The following is a 16250-nucleotide window of genomic DNA, read 5'->3' as shown; positions in this document are numbered from 1 at the left end:
GGGCTCTCGAGAAGGGCTGTACGAGGAGATGGGTCCACTTGAGATGGATCTCGATGGTGGGAAGGGTTTTGACAGGGGTGGGGGCTGATAGAGGGGAAAGGCTTTCACAAATGGGGGAAAGCAAGCCTCCACGCTCACGGCTGGCAAGAACTGGACAAGGTCGCAGCAAGGGAGTCGGTGCGCCTGGGACCCTGGTCTGTGACTGTGTTCTAGAGGCGTCAGGCTTCCAGCTGGGAACTTGTGCTTCAGCCGGAAGGCAGAGGGGGCCATGGAAGACCTTCTAGCAAAGTATTCTTCCTCATCCCTCTGGGCCAACCTCTCACTCCATGAGTGCCCTCTCCCTGTTTCTTGGGCCCATGCTTATGAAAGAATCCACCCATATTTTTCTCCACTGCCATAGAAAAACTCTCTGCTCCTCCCGAAGCCTCCTCTGTGTTTCCTCCATCCCTCTCCCCAGGAACGGGGACCTGTTTTCTGTGCCATTTGGCTCCTTGGTGTGAAATGACACATTTCTTTCATCTCTACCAGGAAATACTACCCATGCGTGTTTGCCCCTTATCTAATTCATTTAAACCAGTGGTTCTCAACGAGGGGCAAGTCTCTCTCTCTCTCTCTCTCTCTCTCTCTCACACACACACACACACACACACACGCACACCCCAGAGACACTGAGCACTGTCTGTAGACATTTTTGGTTGCCACAACGGATGGGGTTGGGGGGAGGCTATTTGCTACTGGCATCTCATGGCAGAGGCCAGGGATGCTGATAAACTTTGTACAATACACAGGAGAATTACCTGCCTCAAACAGCAAAGATTTATCTGGCCTCAAATATCAATAGAGCTGAGGTGGAGAACCCCTGGTTTAAATCAAGTTGAAGCCCCAGGCAAAAGCCCACTGGTGTCTGAAAATCTAATTTTGCAGAGATAAATGCCTTAGGAGTTCCTGACCTGTCTGCTAAATCTGGACAGGGTCCCTGACCCGGGCTTCCAGTCTCTCTGATTCTAGTTGACCCCCTGGAGGGATCCATTGCGCTTGACTTTAGAGAATTACCACTTCTTGTATACTCACCTGCTCCTTGAACCTCCTTGTGCTGACGGTCAACCAAATTCAATCCGACTTTATTGATCTGAGCTGTCTTCCACTTCTAATCCTTGGTGCTTTTCTTAAAGAATTCAATCTTTTCCCTCAAGGGATTTTTTTAGCCCATTGATTTTTAAGGCCTCTATAATTATCTGATTCCCTGTTGCCTTGTGGAATCCTGAAATGAAATAGCCTTGAATGGGAACATAGCCCTGTCAATGCTTCCAACCAGCCGTGTGATCTTGGAAGGTGATTTAACTTCACTAAACCTCAGTTTCTCTTCTGCAAAAAGAGAATCATTAAGGTCTTTTCAGGCTCTAGAATCCCTAAAATATTTTCTGTCATTTCACATTTCACATCGGGTCTGGCCTTGCGTGGAGCCACCTTCTAGCAACGTCTGCCCTAAACCCTATCCTGGGCCAAGAGCTTCATCCCCTCCCCCACCCTGAGCACGGGGCTCACAGCTGAATACTCACCCACCCACCTAGCGACACACTATGGCGGAGGTAGAATCTTCTGGTGTGAACACACTCTATGTTGCAGTCATAGTGTGAAGTTTAGGATTGTCTTTTTAAAATGCCTTATCCGCTTCTATCCTGAAAGGAAAATCATATTTTTACCTTCAAGAAATATTCACAGTCCCCTAATTGACCCGACGAGTTTGGGGTTTGAGAGGTAGTCCGTTGTTGCCGCGAATGAGTTCAAAGAAAGTGTAGTTTTCCAAACAACTGTTTTACAGACACAACTCTTTTGTCAAAAGCAAGGGTTCTTATCAAAGCTGGGGATCCCCAGCCCCTTCCCACAATGGGGAGGGCAGGTTTTTGGAAGAAGGGAGAAGCTACTTTAAGATCTTCTGAATGGGGAGGGAACAGCTGAGATGGGAGAAGCCTGTGGACCTCCCGTGGACCCCCAAATCTTCAGTAAAGTTACCTAAAACTCACAGAATGCATGGTGAAGTGGTTTGTTTGGCTTTGGTGTGTGGAAACCGGTGACAGAGCTGGGCGGCACAGCCAGGGTGTCTAAGAGAGAAACCGAGACGCGTAGGGACCCAGGAACACACCCGCAGAGAGGCGCCTGAAGGAGGCGCTCTGGTCGCAGCTTCGTGGGGGTCCAGGATGTCGCAGTCCCTGTGGCCAGGCTGACCCAGGTCCTGAGGGCCCAGCAACTGCCCTCTGCCCATCCCAGTCGCTGGGGAGGAGGGAGGACAGCAGGCTGGTGCGGGCAGAGAAGACTGTCCCCAGAGCCCTGCCATAGGAACCGCCCTGGCTTTTGTGACCTCACAGGAGGGGTGGAGGTGACTGTTCTCCGTGGGGCTTAGGTCCATCCCGAGGCCAGAGCCTTCCCCCAGGGCAGGGGCAAGCGGCCCCTCCAGGAGGGAGCCGGAAGATTAAGCAGCTCCATGTAGGTCCACGTTTAGGTGAAGAGAACCCACCATGAGGAAGGGCAAAAGGAAGAAGCCGGAGTCCAAACGCCATGGCTCCACCTCACAGCGCGCCAGCTCCGAGTCCACGCCACAGCACGCCAGCTCCGAGTCTACACCACAGCAGCCCAGCCCCAGATCTACCCCCCAGCCCAGCCCCGGATCCACCCCCCAGCCCAGCCCCAGCTCTACCGTGCAGCAGCCCAGCCCCGAATCCACCCCCCAGCAGCCCAGTCCCAGCTCCACCCAGCAGCAGCCCAGCTCCGGCTCAACCCTGCAACCCAGCTGTGAATCCACTCCCCGACAGCCTACACCCCAGGCTCTCCCAGCTCCCGAATCCAACCCCTCCACCAGGGGCCTGGCGCCTCAGGACACTAACACAAAAGCATCCTCTCGATCCAGGAAAACAGGTGGGCAGGCTTCTAACTCAGGAACTTCTAGCCTTCCTGCTGATGGAGTCCTAGGGTCCCCCAGAGGCGGGTTCAGTTTGGGTAGTGGTGCATGGTTGACGTGTCTTCTGGAACTGTGCTGGTGAATTGTGAGGGTTTGGGGTTTTGTTTTTACGCAGGAGACCAGGATTCCTGGATTTTGCCATTCCTCACCATCCTGAGTCTCAGTGAAGGAGGCGGCCACACATACATACTGACATTGCACTTGGCTTGGTGGTGATACTAGCTTATTAGGAGTCAGAAGTGCCGTGTGGCTGCTCATAGATAAAAACCAGGGATGTGTTAATAGAAATATACGGTTTAGGACAAGGGAGGTGGTCATACTCCGTCCTCATCAGGCTATCCTTGTGGGCTGTAAAAGATGCCCAGCGATCTAGTCCAAAGAAGATAATGGGGGATGAGGGGGTGGGAAAGCAAGAACCATTTGATGTAGGGGATTTGGTTGAAGGAATTGGAGGAAATCTGTCTGTCAAGTAAAAGATGTGAGTAGACTTGTTCTGTGTTGCCCTCCGATGTCTATGGGTTGCCAGATAAAATATAGGACCCCCAGTAAAATTTGAGTTTCAGATAAACAACAAACAATTTTTTTGTGTAAATGTGTCCCAGATATTGCATGGGTATTCTGTATTTTTATCTGCAAAATCTGGCAACCTTACCCACGGAAGACACTAGAGACAGGCAGATTTCTGCTCAACACAAAGACGTTCCCAGCAATTAGCTCTGTCTGAAAATGGAATGGCTGTCTAGGAAAAGTGGTTCTCCACCTGGTTGGGTAGCCAGAGTCTGAATGAGCGTTGGATTGGGAATTCAAGTGGAGTTTAGGAGACAGGATGGTTAATACTACTACTAACTACTACTACTAATAATAATAATGGTAGTAACTAACTAACAGTTACCATCGAGCATTTACCAAGTACCTAGCATTCAGCTCAGCTGTCTGTGCGAACCTTCCCGTTTAACAGTCCTATAAAGGAAGTATTATCATCATGCTTTCCCTTTTATAGATGGGGGAACTGAGGCTCAAAGAAATCAAACAACACACTCTCGAGCAGGCACTGACAGCACTGAGAGCAGGACCTCTATCTATTCTGACTCCATAATCCTTACTCTTAACTGCAGCATTGACCTTCTGGTCCCAAGAGCCCTGTGGTTTCCCCAGGAGGAAGAACACCCTTCTCTGAGCTTCTCTTGGCTTCACCATGAGCCAGTGCCAGTGGCTGTATGGTCCTGAGCAGGCCACACTCTCTGCACCACAGTTTATTCCTCAGGGATGGTGTGGATATAAACTACACGTGAGATGTGAGTGAGAGGGGTAGCTCCAAGCAGTTGCTGGGACAACGGTATTTCCGTGGCTAAGAATCAATTCATTCTTAACATGTAGAAATGGTTTGGAGTGTTACATATTGCATATATTGTGATCATCAACCACTGACGGAAACATTTCTGGATTACGGCCTTCAGAACCGATACCTGCAGAAAGCAAAATGTTCCATCCCCACATCTTTTAAGGAATGTGTGTGGTTCACCCCTAGGGAGGAATTCTGCTTATTGAGAAAGCCAAGCAGGAGACAGGGTGGTCCACCCATGGTTACAGTGGACACCCTGCACTTCTCTGCCAGAGGAATTTTCTCCCTTCGAGCCAGGGAGGGAAAAATGTTGGTGATAAGGGACGAAGGCCTGTACATAAGGGCGCCATTTTCTAAAATCCAAATCTTTTTTTTAAAAGGATTTTATTTATTTATGTAAGGTGGGGAGGGGCTGAGGGAGAGGAAGAGGGAGCATCTCAAGCAGATTCTGAGCCAAGTGCAGAGCCCAACATGGGGCCTGATCCCACGACCCTGAGATCATGACCTGAGCCAAAATCAAGAGTCAGACACTTGACTGACTGAGCCACCCAGGCACCCCTAAAATCCAAATCTTTTTGGATGCAGAAAACACTGTAGTTTCAGAAAGTATTAGCCTTCCACTAAAATGGCTATAATCAAAAGATGGACAATAACAAATGTTAGGGGAAGCTATGGAGAAACTGAAACCCTTGTCCATGGCTGGAGGGAACGTAGAATGGTGCAGCCAACGTGAAGTTACCATATGACCCAGCAATTCCACTCCGGGGGACATACCCAAGAGAATTGAAAACAGAGGCTCCATACAAAAACTTGCACGTGAATGTTCACAGCAACATTAGTAATGGTAGCCAAGAAGTGGGACAAACTCACTATCAACTACCTGATGAATGGGTAAAAAACATGTGGTATGTCCATACAACGGAATCCTATTTGGCACCACTGACATATGCTACAACGTGGGTGAGCCTCAGACACGTTAGGCTAAGTGAAAGAAGCCAGCCCACCAAAGCCCACATGTTATATATGATTCCATTTCTGAAATGTGCAGAATAGGCAAATCCATTGCCCGGAACTGAGGGGAGGTGGGGAAAGGTAGTGACCGCTAATGGCCATGGGGTTTCCTTGGGGGTGGGAATAAAAGTGTTCTGGAATTAGACAGTAATGATGGTTTTGCACCTTTGTTAATATACCAAAAACCACTGAGCACTTTAAAGGGTAAATTTTATGCCACAGGAATTAAATGTCTATTTTTTTAAAAAATTTGACAAAGAAAAAAGATAAGGCTTGCCCTTTAGAATCCCTTCCTTCCCCATTCCAGAGAAGGTATCTGCCATGGGCAGGTCTAAGGAGGAGCGGGCGGCATCTGCCAGGTTGATCACTGGTTTCATGGAGCCTACGTTGGAAGAACGTGTTGCTGTGTCAAGAAGCCAGGACTGAAGTCATTACACGAGGAGGGAACCAGCCAGCCAGAAGTCCTGCTGTGCAGCAGCCAAAGGCACCATCTCTGAGTCCCACTGGCATCCTTAGCAGAGGACAAACAGGAGAGAAGTTTGGGAAAGTGTTTCCAGTACTGTAACTGGAGCAGCCGCTGTCTTCTGGATTAATCAACAAACCCCAGAAGAATGGACCGTGTTCCAGTGGAATCTCAGGGCCGCTCTCCTGCTGCTGTCATTTTCTGTCAATTCCACGGAAGGAGCACTGAACAAGTTAGAAGCCCTGAGCTGAAGCCCACTTCTTCAAATCTACTTGTTACAAGGCATCCCATCTATTCTTTGAGCCTCAGTTTCCCTGTTTGTAAACTGAGAATAAAAATAATGGCGCCATTATTTCAAAATGGCCCGGGGAGCTCCAGTCTGTAAAACAACCAGTTTCCCCTGTGGCTAGTCTTCTCTCCCGTGTCTCCGTAGCTCTCCCCAGCCTCCTGGAGGCAGGGGGTCCCTCATCGCTCTCCTTCTCTGTCCATCCAGGGGCTGTGACTCGTGCGGGCCCACGGGCCTTCTGTTCCTGTTCCACTTGCCCCGGCAGCTCTGCTTGCTGGCGTCGCCTGGGCCTGTGTCACAGCCGCATCTTTGATGTCCTCCTTCCTCGGGCCTGGCCCACCATGCCAGGGAGAGGATCTCCAAGCCTCCTCACTTTCTACAGGTTCTGGAGCGTGTGGGGGGGCTGGACCCTCGGGGCACTCGGTTCCCAGGGCCGGGCTTTGCCCTGGACCCTGTTAGTCGCCATGTTGTAACTTCTTCTTGGGAATCCCAGGCAGAAAGAAAGCCTCTCTGGGGTGACCACTTCCCAGGGTTTGGCACCCTGCCCTTTCTGACCAGACCCATGCCCTGGGGACCCCCACCTGCACAGACAGGGGCCAGTTTTCTTCCCTACCAGGAATTGCTTCTTTGGGAGGCTCGCGTTTCTTTTCTCCATGGGCGCACTCCTTCCTCAGAGTAGACTCCCTGACAGCCCTTAGTAAAGTCCCTGTCACTCAGAGCTTTGTGATTAAATGCTCTGTTGGGCCACTGGCCTCCTTCTGTGGCCCATACCATAGCTGAGAGCTCCAGGTGCTTGACCTGCATATGAATTTCCCCCAGAATTTAGTGATAAATACTGATTGCAACTCACATGGCCCATTGGTAAGAGCAAGACCTCCAGCCCCTTCAGAGGGCTTCGAGCAATTTCTGGCAGTCTCCACAGGGGACATGCCCCAGGCTGTTCTGTCGGTGGCAGGGCAGTCTCCCACAGCATCAACCCTAGTACCTGCCCTTCCTTTCCTTTCCCATGAAACCATCAGGAGAAAGCCCCCTGGTGGCTGCTTGGGAAGACGCCTGTGCAGAAAACCAGACTGTAGACATCAGTCTGCTTTCCCAGTGGTGCAGGGCTATGTGCGTCCCTCTGCCCCCAGCTCTGCACCCCAGAGTAGCTGCGCCTGTACTCAGGGTCTCACCAATGTCCACAAAGAGGCTTCCGGCTTGGGGATCTCATACGCCTAAACCAGGAGCCGAGCCCACCCCTCACCCGCTTCCCGCTCCTCTTCCTGGTCTCTCCCCCCATCAAATGCCCTCTCCTGTTCATCCTTGAAAAGCACCATCTCTCAGACATAAGAGAAGCAAACAGCTACCCAGGTGTGTTGGGAGAACATGTGTAGAGCTAAAAATACTCTACAATCCGGTAAGTCCCATCAAGGATCCACCTGCCCGGCACTCACCCCTACTGATTTCCTCCCACGCCCTTAGTACTTCTGTCCATCTGGTGTCGAGCCGTGCCATGGACTCGTATCACTTTAAAACCAACAGGTGGGAACACCTCCTCGGCGTAGAATACTAGGCGCTATGAGGAAAACCAGAACAGGGAATCCGACCCTTTAAAATCGTACAGTCCACGTGGCAAAGCTGAGACGTGTACATTTAGAAACTGAGATGGAAGCCAGGAAGTGACACCTGCCCCATAGGTGTTCAAAGAGCTTCCGAAAAAGAGGGTGCTCACTCCAAAGTCAGGTTCCACAGAGACTTTGTAGTGTCAATGGTTTCTACCTGTGCTGAGTCTAGAAGAGTCTTGGGATCTTCCCGTGGCTTAACATGAAAAGAGAGAGCATTCTAGGTGGAGGGCAAGGTAAAAGCAAGGCGGCTCAGCATGAGGGACGGGAGGGGGAGGGGCAGAGGGGCGGTCTGGCCGGGGTGAGACCTGTAGTCTCAATTCTGCTCAAATTACAGCACCAGCTTCCATAATCTTTACATTTCTCCGTGCAGTGGAAGGTTGGATCTTGGCTTTAAATAAATACACATCCCATTAAACAAGATTCCCTACTTTAGCAGTATTGTTGCCCAAAAGGATATTGCGTTTTGTGAAAGCCTTCCTCACAGTCATTAGCACGACGGTACAGCTTCCTTGCCTGTGTGGTGGGCGTCACATGTGGCTTCCTCAGATTCTTCTCCAAAATGGAGCCTCATGATAGAACCTACTTCACAGGGTGGTTAGAAGGCTTGAGGAAGACACCGGGTGTGAGATGTTTAGCATGGGGCCTGGCACATGGCAGCCTTCATATCCCGCTCCCTGAGAGTCCCAGCCGAGAGCTGGCATCCCGGGCTTGCCCGTCCTCAGAGGCAGGGGTCCTGTGGCAGGGAGTCATTGGATGGGGTGGGCAGAGTCGTATTCCCTTGAGAGGAGCATCAGTGGCGGGGAGATGGGCGTTGCTGAAATCCTGAGGGGACCCTACAATTCCTGCTTCCCCTGTCTGCAGACAGGCGCTAGAGTCCAGCTGCCCCCAACCTGCGGGCTTTCTGTTTTGCTCTACAGAAAACCTACAAGGAAACACTCCACTCATCGTAATTCGCGTGCTCCAAGCTCTCGGGACTGCTGCTGTGGCTCTGGGGGCCCTAGGAGCTGCCTATTACACCATTGAATCCTTGTGAGCAAACCCCCAGGCCCACGGTCCGGCAGGTACGTGGACCCCCTTTGTGCCCACGCCCCCTGGCAGGGGTAACCCTCAAGCCCACTGGGTCACCGTGCCTGCAGTGCAGGGCCGAGGGAGTGTCTGTCCCTTCTTGGAATAAAGGAGGAATTTATGAGTGGACCAAGCCCCCAGCCTCTCAGGGAAAGCTTAAGAACTGAGTGACTTTCTGGCCTCAGGCTCACGTGGCACGGCTCTCTCAAGCAGCCCTGACACTCTTGATGATTCTAGACCCATTATTGGGATTGTCAAATCAGAGTTCCCCCCAACCCCCACCGGTGGGGCGTTCCTAGTCACAGATCCCAGACAGGAAGAAGCCGGAGGGGTGGAACAGAGGTTCCCGACCCTCCTCATCACCTCCTTTGGAACTTTCTCCCTGTTAAGAGAACTTTCCCTTCTGAAGTGCTACTTATCTTTCATGGCCTGGTCCATTGCTTCCATAAGCTCTTCCCCCACTGCAGTTCCAGTGATTTCTCCCATCTTTTTAACACTGTTTTTTCCAGCCTATGCCATCCTGTATTGTGGATGATTTTTTGGTACCTGTGTGACCTGTCTCTGCAGGTTTTTTGCAAGATCCTGGAGGGCAGAGAGCGTGCCTTACACAGCATCTCCAGTCCTCCCCTGTCTCGAGCCAGGCTCCTAGGGGCAGAGCCTGAGACACGAATTTGGGTGCAGAGGATTTATGAGGGAAAATGGGAATGAGAGGTTAAGAGAGGACAGAGGAAGGAGTAGAGCAAGGAGGAGGTCTCTGCTGGAGTCCAGCCTCAGCCTGATCCCGGGGGAGCTCTGGTGCGTGAATTACATCACAGACCCTGTCTCACCATGGGGCAAGAAGATTGGCCTTCTGTGCCCCCCATCATTGAATCATTGGCAACAGGGGCGGGCCTGGGGAGTGTATGTCTTTGTGGAAAAGCGGATTCCGTTTGTCGTCCCCTGAGAACAAGTTGTTGGGGAAGGAGGCAGCTCTGAGCTGTTAGCTGCCAACATTCACGGTTCACGGGACTGGGGAATGGATGCCCCAGCCCAGAAAGAGGATCTGGGTGGGCGCCAAGAGCACCCACAGGTGTCCCCATTGCCAAATCCACCAGCTGTGAGTGCCTAATAATGGGGGGTAGTCAGCTGGTAATGGCAGCTTTTCAACCCACCCCCAGACCTCCACCAGCCGCAGGAATGGGCAGGGAAGGGCCACAGTAGGGCATGTGCTCAAAGTATCTCAGAAGTCCGACCCAAAAAGTAAACTCACCATCTGCTCGGGGGCTCTGCCGCCTGATCTAGGGACTTTCGTGGAAGAAAGGAAGCACCTTAGGCTTCATGAAATACCACGGTAGCTGAGAACCTCAGTTTCCCCATCTGTAAATAAGGAAGATCATGGGACCTCTGTCTTGAGATTGCTGGAGTATGAGATAAGGTGCTCAGAGGGCAGGGCTGGCCAGCTGGCCGGTCTTGCTACTATCACCATCGTGGGAGTGGTCGGAAAGATGCAGGCTTGGGAGTCGGAGCTGTAGGTTCCGGTCTTGGCTCTGCTATGTGGTGGCTGGGTCGTAGGGGGCACATCACCCAACTTCTGTGAGAGGCACGTCATTGCGAAAGAAGGAAGACTAGTAACTACCTCCAGGGGGGATGGTTCTGGGGATTAAATGAGGGAATGTTGTGACACACCAGGCCGGTCACAGGGGTTGGGTAGGTGGTGGTGACCGGCAGTCTGAAGAATGCCCCTGAGCTAAAGCAGTTTGTCCTAGAGGCTCCTTACAACAGGGCCCATGGTGTCCCCTTGGGTCCTGTCACTGGCAGCAGGCAAGCGTGAGGTCAGATCCCCTCCTACATCCAGTATCTCTGGGGCCTGGAGCAAGTTCCTTAACTCCCGCCATCTTCCTCTTGTTAAATGGGAGTAACACCTCTCACTGGGTTGTTGGGGGAGTGGGTGGAAAATACGCGTATCGAACACTTAGCAGAGGGCCCCCCCAACAGATGAGGCACAGCTGCCCCATCAGCATCATCATCACCTCTTATCTCAGTGTTCCCCAAGCTCGGCCGACTTTGACACCTGCAATATCCTTCCTCCTTTTAAAATTAGCTTTCTTTTTAACTTAGATGCATTTATTTTCAAGGGAAATTTAAGCCTGGCCATAAATGGAAAATCCTATCGCTCGCCATAAAAAGACTCACAGTAGATATAAATCCAAAATGTCATGGAATTCTAGCTGATGAGGGTGCCTGAGAAAGGCTCAGCTCTCGAGGCAGTGCCCTGTGTGTTCCAAGGACACGCGTTGGACGTTAAGACTGGCAGCTCCACGATGGGACGCTGTCTTTCAATGCTTTAACCAGGGTTGAAAGATGAATGGCAGGGATCCCGGTTTCTTAATGTGGCATCAGCACCTCCGTAGTTCACACAGCGCTGAGCCCTGCGTGGAGGGGCCCAGGGAGGGGAGGAGGGAGGTGGCTGACAGCAAGGAGGGCTAGCGAAGCGGTTGTGGGGAGGGGAAAAACGGGAGGAGGGGAGTAGAATGGAACCCCATCCAGGGCCTGGAGTAGGTCACTCCCCGCCACTGAGAGTGAATCTGTGGCAAACCTCACAAGACTCCCCGGAAACTGAGGCTATGAGTGTGTTGGGGGTTCTAGTGGCCGGTGGGGAGTCTATGTCGCTGACGTCATTTATCAAACTTACAAATGCATGCGGGGCGTGAACGTCACACAGCTCACCTCTTCCTTCTGCTCTGAGGGGTGACTCCTTATGTCTTCTGAGGGTGGGCCCCTTGCCGGGATGCAGGGCTGGGGTGCCGCTTTCTTAGGGCCAGATACAACCAGCCCAGGGACAGAACACCCGCTTGACAGGCTGGTGCTCCCAGGGACAGACTTCCTGTCCCCACCCAGAGTTGTCCCGTGACCACTCCAGTTTCCCTTGAGGGAGAGGGAGACTGTGCCGCCCCCCTGCGTGGCCTGAGACGGGCTCCTTCTCAGGCCCCATAGCCCATGCCTGGCAATTCTGATGAGGTAGCCTTTCCCCCATGTGACCCACTGCTTTTGTCAAGCTGCTGTTCCAGCACTGGGATGGAATGCTCATTAGCACTGGGGCACTTGAAATGTGTGTTAACTGACCTCAAACAAGGCCTGACTTCTTCCAGACTTGCTTCTGCCGGGTCCTGCTCTCCAGTGTCCTACCCCATCGCTCAGTGGCCACTAGGAGTCTGAGGTCTGATTATGGTACCACCAGCAGGGGGCAGGAGAGGACTTTCTAGAAGCCTAGAAGTTGCAGTGACAGCTCCTGGACACTAGCCAACCACAGTGTGTCCCACTCCAACTCCCCACGGTCCCCCGCACAAACCCCCATGCATGACAGTACTGACCATGTGCCCGGCACCACACTGGGGACTGTGAGACATGATGACACAGTGGGACACGGATGACCAAGTCCACCAACAGACTTGGAAGTCTGGTAAAGTTGTGGATCTAGGCTGGCCAAGGTTCCCAGGCAAAGGGAGCAGGGCATAATAATTCCCATGGAGACCTGAATGTTTATCTGACATCCGAGCCAGAAGGCAGAGTCCAGATGAGGAGAAAGAGTGCTCATTGGTTAAATAATGCATTCATTCATTCATTCATTCATTCATTCAATATGTCTCGGGTACCTACGCTGTGTTATAGGAGTAAACCAAGACCGACAAAAGATCCATCCCCCGTCCAGGAAGCCTGCATTCCAGTGGGCAAAGACAGACAGTGGACAAGTTAATGAATAAACAAGATCCCTTGATTTGGTGGCAAGTGTTATCAAGGAAACAAAGATATAAAATTGATCTGATAAAGAGCAGAGAAGGGCAGGTGAGCAGGAGAGGATGCTGCTGACCATAGGCTGGTTTGTGAAGGCCTCTCTGAACTGAGACACCTATGGCAGAAGGAGCCAGAAGATGCAATTCTGGGGGAAGAACGTTCTTGCAGACAGAAGAACGGATCCAATAGTTAGGGAGGAAGGAACCTGACATGTTTGGAGACCAGAGAAGAGGCTAATATGTTTGGAGCTCTGGCGGTCAGGATGCCACTGTCGGGAACCAAAGTCAGGCAGGGCCTCGAGGATTTCTGTTGTGTTCTAGATGTCTCTCAAGCTGTTGGTTTCGATCTCAAAGATTTCAAAACAATTGCAGTGCCTGTTGCACAGAGGATGGGGAAGGGGGAGGAGGACCAGGTGGGAAACATCTGCACTGGCCTGCGCAGGCAAAGATGGCGCTTGGACCAGGGGGATGGCTGTGGAGGGGAAAGTGACCAGGGACCTTATGGGGCCAGAACCAGCAAGTCCTGCTGATAAATTGGATGAAGCGATGAGGGAACGGGAAGCCTCAAGGATGACTTCTGGGGTACCATTGCCGGAGGCACAAGGCACAGGAGGGGATGGAAATGAAGAGTTCTCTTCTGTTGTTACTGTTGAGATGTTGGACTACCAAATGGACATGTCATGGAGGCAGATGGATACATGGAAGTCACCAGAAGAGCCAGGTCTTAGCTCTAAGCGTGGGAGTGATTAGTAAGAGCTGAGATCTACAGCCACAGGCAGTGGGTAAGATGACTCAGGGAGAAGACATAAATAGAGCCAAGAGCCAGGAACTGAGGCCAGGAAGATGCCATTTAGAAGTCTGGTAGGGAAGGAAGGTGCCAATCGAGAAGACACCTGCTGTGGATTTGCTCTTGGTCTAGGCGAGCAGGCAGGGTCCCAGTAAGTTCTCAGAGATAGGGAGAGCAGGTAGGTTCAGGTCAACAGGTGGTGTCCACAGGCAGGGAAAGACAGCAAAGAGACAAGAATCTCAGCAGAAGGGGCTGGTGAGCAGGGCTGGGACCTCTGACCATAAGGATCCTGCTACTACATTTCTGTTTGTCTTCTGTTCCTCACAGAGTGTGGACAGACAGACATGTGCGTCCCTATCCTGGTGCCAGGACCACCCCCAACTGTAAAGTGAACAGAAGGGGGGCCCTGCCCCAGCACCCAGGTTCACGGCCTCTTCGCCTCTTGGCTGGGTGAGCTGATCCAGGTGCTTCCCGGGCCGCCCTTCCCAGGCATCCTGCATTTTCAACCACTACCCCCATGCTGATCTTTTCTGGTGCAAAAATCTTTCCCTGCCTCATGAGAAGAATGCCTTAGCTTGAGAGCTGAATGAAACGTACCCACCTCTAATAGTTAGGGTGCTTGGTAAACTAGAAAGTGTTCTGCTCTGACTTCTCTTAATTCAGCTGTAAAATCGGAAGTGTGAATTGGTAGGTTTCCAAATGCCATGAGGCATTTTAAGACTCGATTTGATAAGTGGAATATGGGTTAGATTTTTTGGTGCTACAAATTTCAGAAAACCTAATTCAAAATGATAATAAGGAGATTATCTCAGAGAACACTGGGGAAGCAGCAGGGATGGTTATCTCAACAGGGTCAGCAGGGACCTGGGGACTTATCCAGCTTTCAGCCCTGACACCCCTCAACAGAGGAGGGGCAAATTCCCCTCATGGGCAGATGGCTGGAAGAGTTCCCAGAATTCCACCCTCATGCCTGACCTTCAGAAGCAGGGAGAAGTCCACCTCGTCCTAATGTCTCTTCTTGGGTTAAGAAGTTTGTCCCAGAAGCCCCTGCCCCTGGCATACTTGCCCTCTACTTGGGGTGACATGCCGCTGAATTGGGTCTCATGCCTCTTCTTCAACAAATTAATGGCATAGGGAATCAAATTATCATGACTGGATTAGACCAAGCCAGAGCTCCCCCTATAATTCTACCCCAGGTCTGGGGCTGAGTTTGCTTCCCTGTGCCGCAAAAGAGTAGAGAGCATCCAAACTGGGTGGGACCCCTGCCAGCAGCACCCACTACAAGAGGCAGGAGTGTTTTAGAAAGTGATACAGTAGACAAGGGCAGGATGAACTCCAGTGGCCAGACCTGTTGGCTTGGACAAGTGCTTGAACCACGGAAAGCCCCTGAGGGTTTGTGAAAGTCAGTGTGTGCATGAGTGGGGGAGGTGCACTGGGTCATCCTGAGTTCCAAAGGCTCAGCAATTAGACCCTGCGGAAGGGAAATAGCTTGGTGTCCTTCTCAGTCCAGAGACTAAACCGTCTAATGGCAGTGGTAAAGCCTCCTCTCTGGGAAAAGGTGTTTCTAGAATCTTCTTTCTTAAAGCTTGGTAAGCCCCTCTCACTGGGAATGAGGAGGCACTCAAAGCAAGGGGCTGTGTGCGTCCCTTCTCCTTTTGGGCACTGAGCATAGTAAAATTCACCACCACGACCCAGTTTTGGGGGAGTGAGGCTCAACCGCAGCTGCTGGGGGCTGTGGGGGAGGGGAGGGGAAAAGAAGGCGCCAATGTTGACTGAGCCAAGTCTGAGTCAAGCACTTTGCATAAGCCCCTTACAGCCTGTAGGGAAACACCATGCTCTGAGTGGCTGTGTTTGGACGAAAAGGAGAGTGGACAAGAGAATGGAAGAAATCTGAATCCTAAATAATTTATTTTTCCACAAGAGGATCTTAACTGCTAAACCCTCCTCACCCACGGGGATGTAACACTGGAAAGCCACCAAAATTCCAAGGTCATGGAATGTTGTCGAAGCTAATGGCTCTGTCCTTATTTTTCTTACAGATCCAGTTTCCATCAAGGATCTCTCTTGTCACCAAAATAGAACAAAAAAAAAAAAAAAAGAATTCAGTTTCATTAGTGTGTTTTACCCAGAGACACAATGTTGGACTCGGCAAATGGGTTGGGAAATAAGTGTGGGATGACTTTGTAGAGCCCGGGGCAAACAAGGGTGGGGTCTTCCTGTTCCCATTGGGGACCACAGACCCCAGGGGGGCAACTTTCTCTGCCTGTATTCACAGAGCAAACTGCTTCTAATTTTCCCACTCTGAAAGCAAGAATTCTACAACTCGGTTCAATACCTAACATCACCAGTCGACTGCACTTCTGTCCAGTGGTAACCCCGGTTAGTGGGAACAGGAGGAAGGCGCTGGCCCCTTCCCAGGCCTGCACCTCGGGGAACAGAGGCCCCGTGCCCGAGAACACCCTGTCTCTGGGAAATGGCTTCATTTGGCTTCACCTGTGATGGGAGAGGCGCAGGGACAGGGCAAGCGACGACTTGCAGCCCTGTGGTCTGTCCCGTGACTTCGCTGCCCCCAGCCAGAGCCTGGGGGGTCTTGAGCAGCTGAGGCAGACATCTCAGCTCAAAGTGATCCCAGGAAACACTAGGAGGGGCGAAGGGTGTGAAACAGGGAAGAGACGACAGTCAGTTCAGGGACAGTGACCACTGGGGACAACTGAAGCTTAGATGATCTGGGGGGAAGGGGCGGGGGCGGGGGAACAGACCACATACCTCAGAGGAATCCTGGCAGAGGCGGGAAAGCTGGATGTCTATACACCCATCCCGTTGGTCCTCAGTGAAGGGCTGCCAGAAGGGAGGTGGTTAATTCCCCCCGGGGACTTTTGTCCACTCCACAGATGACGCTCCCAGGCAAAGAAATGCAGATGGCTACAGTTGGGAGTCCAGAATGCACTGAAGCCCTCAGTCACGGC

At 51.8% G+C, this 16250-nt stretch overlaps 1 protein-coding gene across 1 annotated transcript; it reads left to right on the top strand.

Moving 5' to 3' along the window:
* The first annotated feature begins 2516 nt into the window (after positions 1-2516).
* SPATA3 (spermatogenesis associated 3) lies at positions 2517-8685 on the top strand. Its single transcript, XM_040636406.1, has 4 exons — positions 2517-2731; positions 2765-2913; positions 6266-6440; positions 8580-8685. Exons 1-4 carry the CDS (start codon positions 2517-2519, stop codon positions 8683-8685), a joined length of 645 nt encoding a protein of 214 aa, XP_040492340.1.
* The last annotated feature ends 7565 nt before the right edge of the window (positions 8686-16250 follow it).

The sequence above is a fragment of the Ursus maritimus genome, unplaced genomic scaffold, assembly GCF_017311325.1.
Source record: "Ursus maritimus isolate PB19 unplaced genomic scaffold, ASM1731132v1 scaffold_1, whole genome shotgun sequence".
In the NCBI taxonomy this organism is placed as follows: Eukaryota; Metazoa; Chordata; class Mammalia; order Carnivora; family Ursidae; genus Ursus; species Ursus maritimus.
This window is presented reverse-complemented; position numbering and strand designations above follow the sequence as displayed.

Excerpts from the sequence above, each read along its gene's own strand:
- SPATA3 (XM_040636406.1), top strand. The coding sequence starts at position 2,517 with ATGAGGAAGGGCAAAAGGAAGAAGCCGGAGTCCAAACGCCATGGCTCC. Across the intron at positions 2,732-2,764 it reads CCCGAATCCACCCCCCAGCA|CTCCGGCTCAACCCTGCAAC; the intron begins GCCCAGTCCCAG and ends GCAGCAGCCCAG. Across the intron at positions 2,914-6,265 it reads CTCTCGATCCAGGAAAACAG|GGGCTGTGACTCGTGCGGGC; the intron begins GTGGGCAGGCTT and ends CTGTCCATCCAG.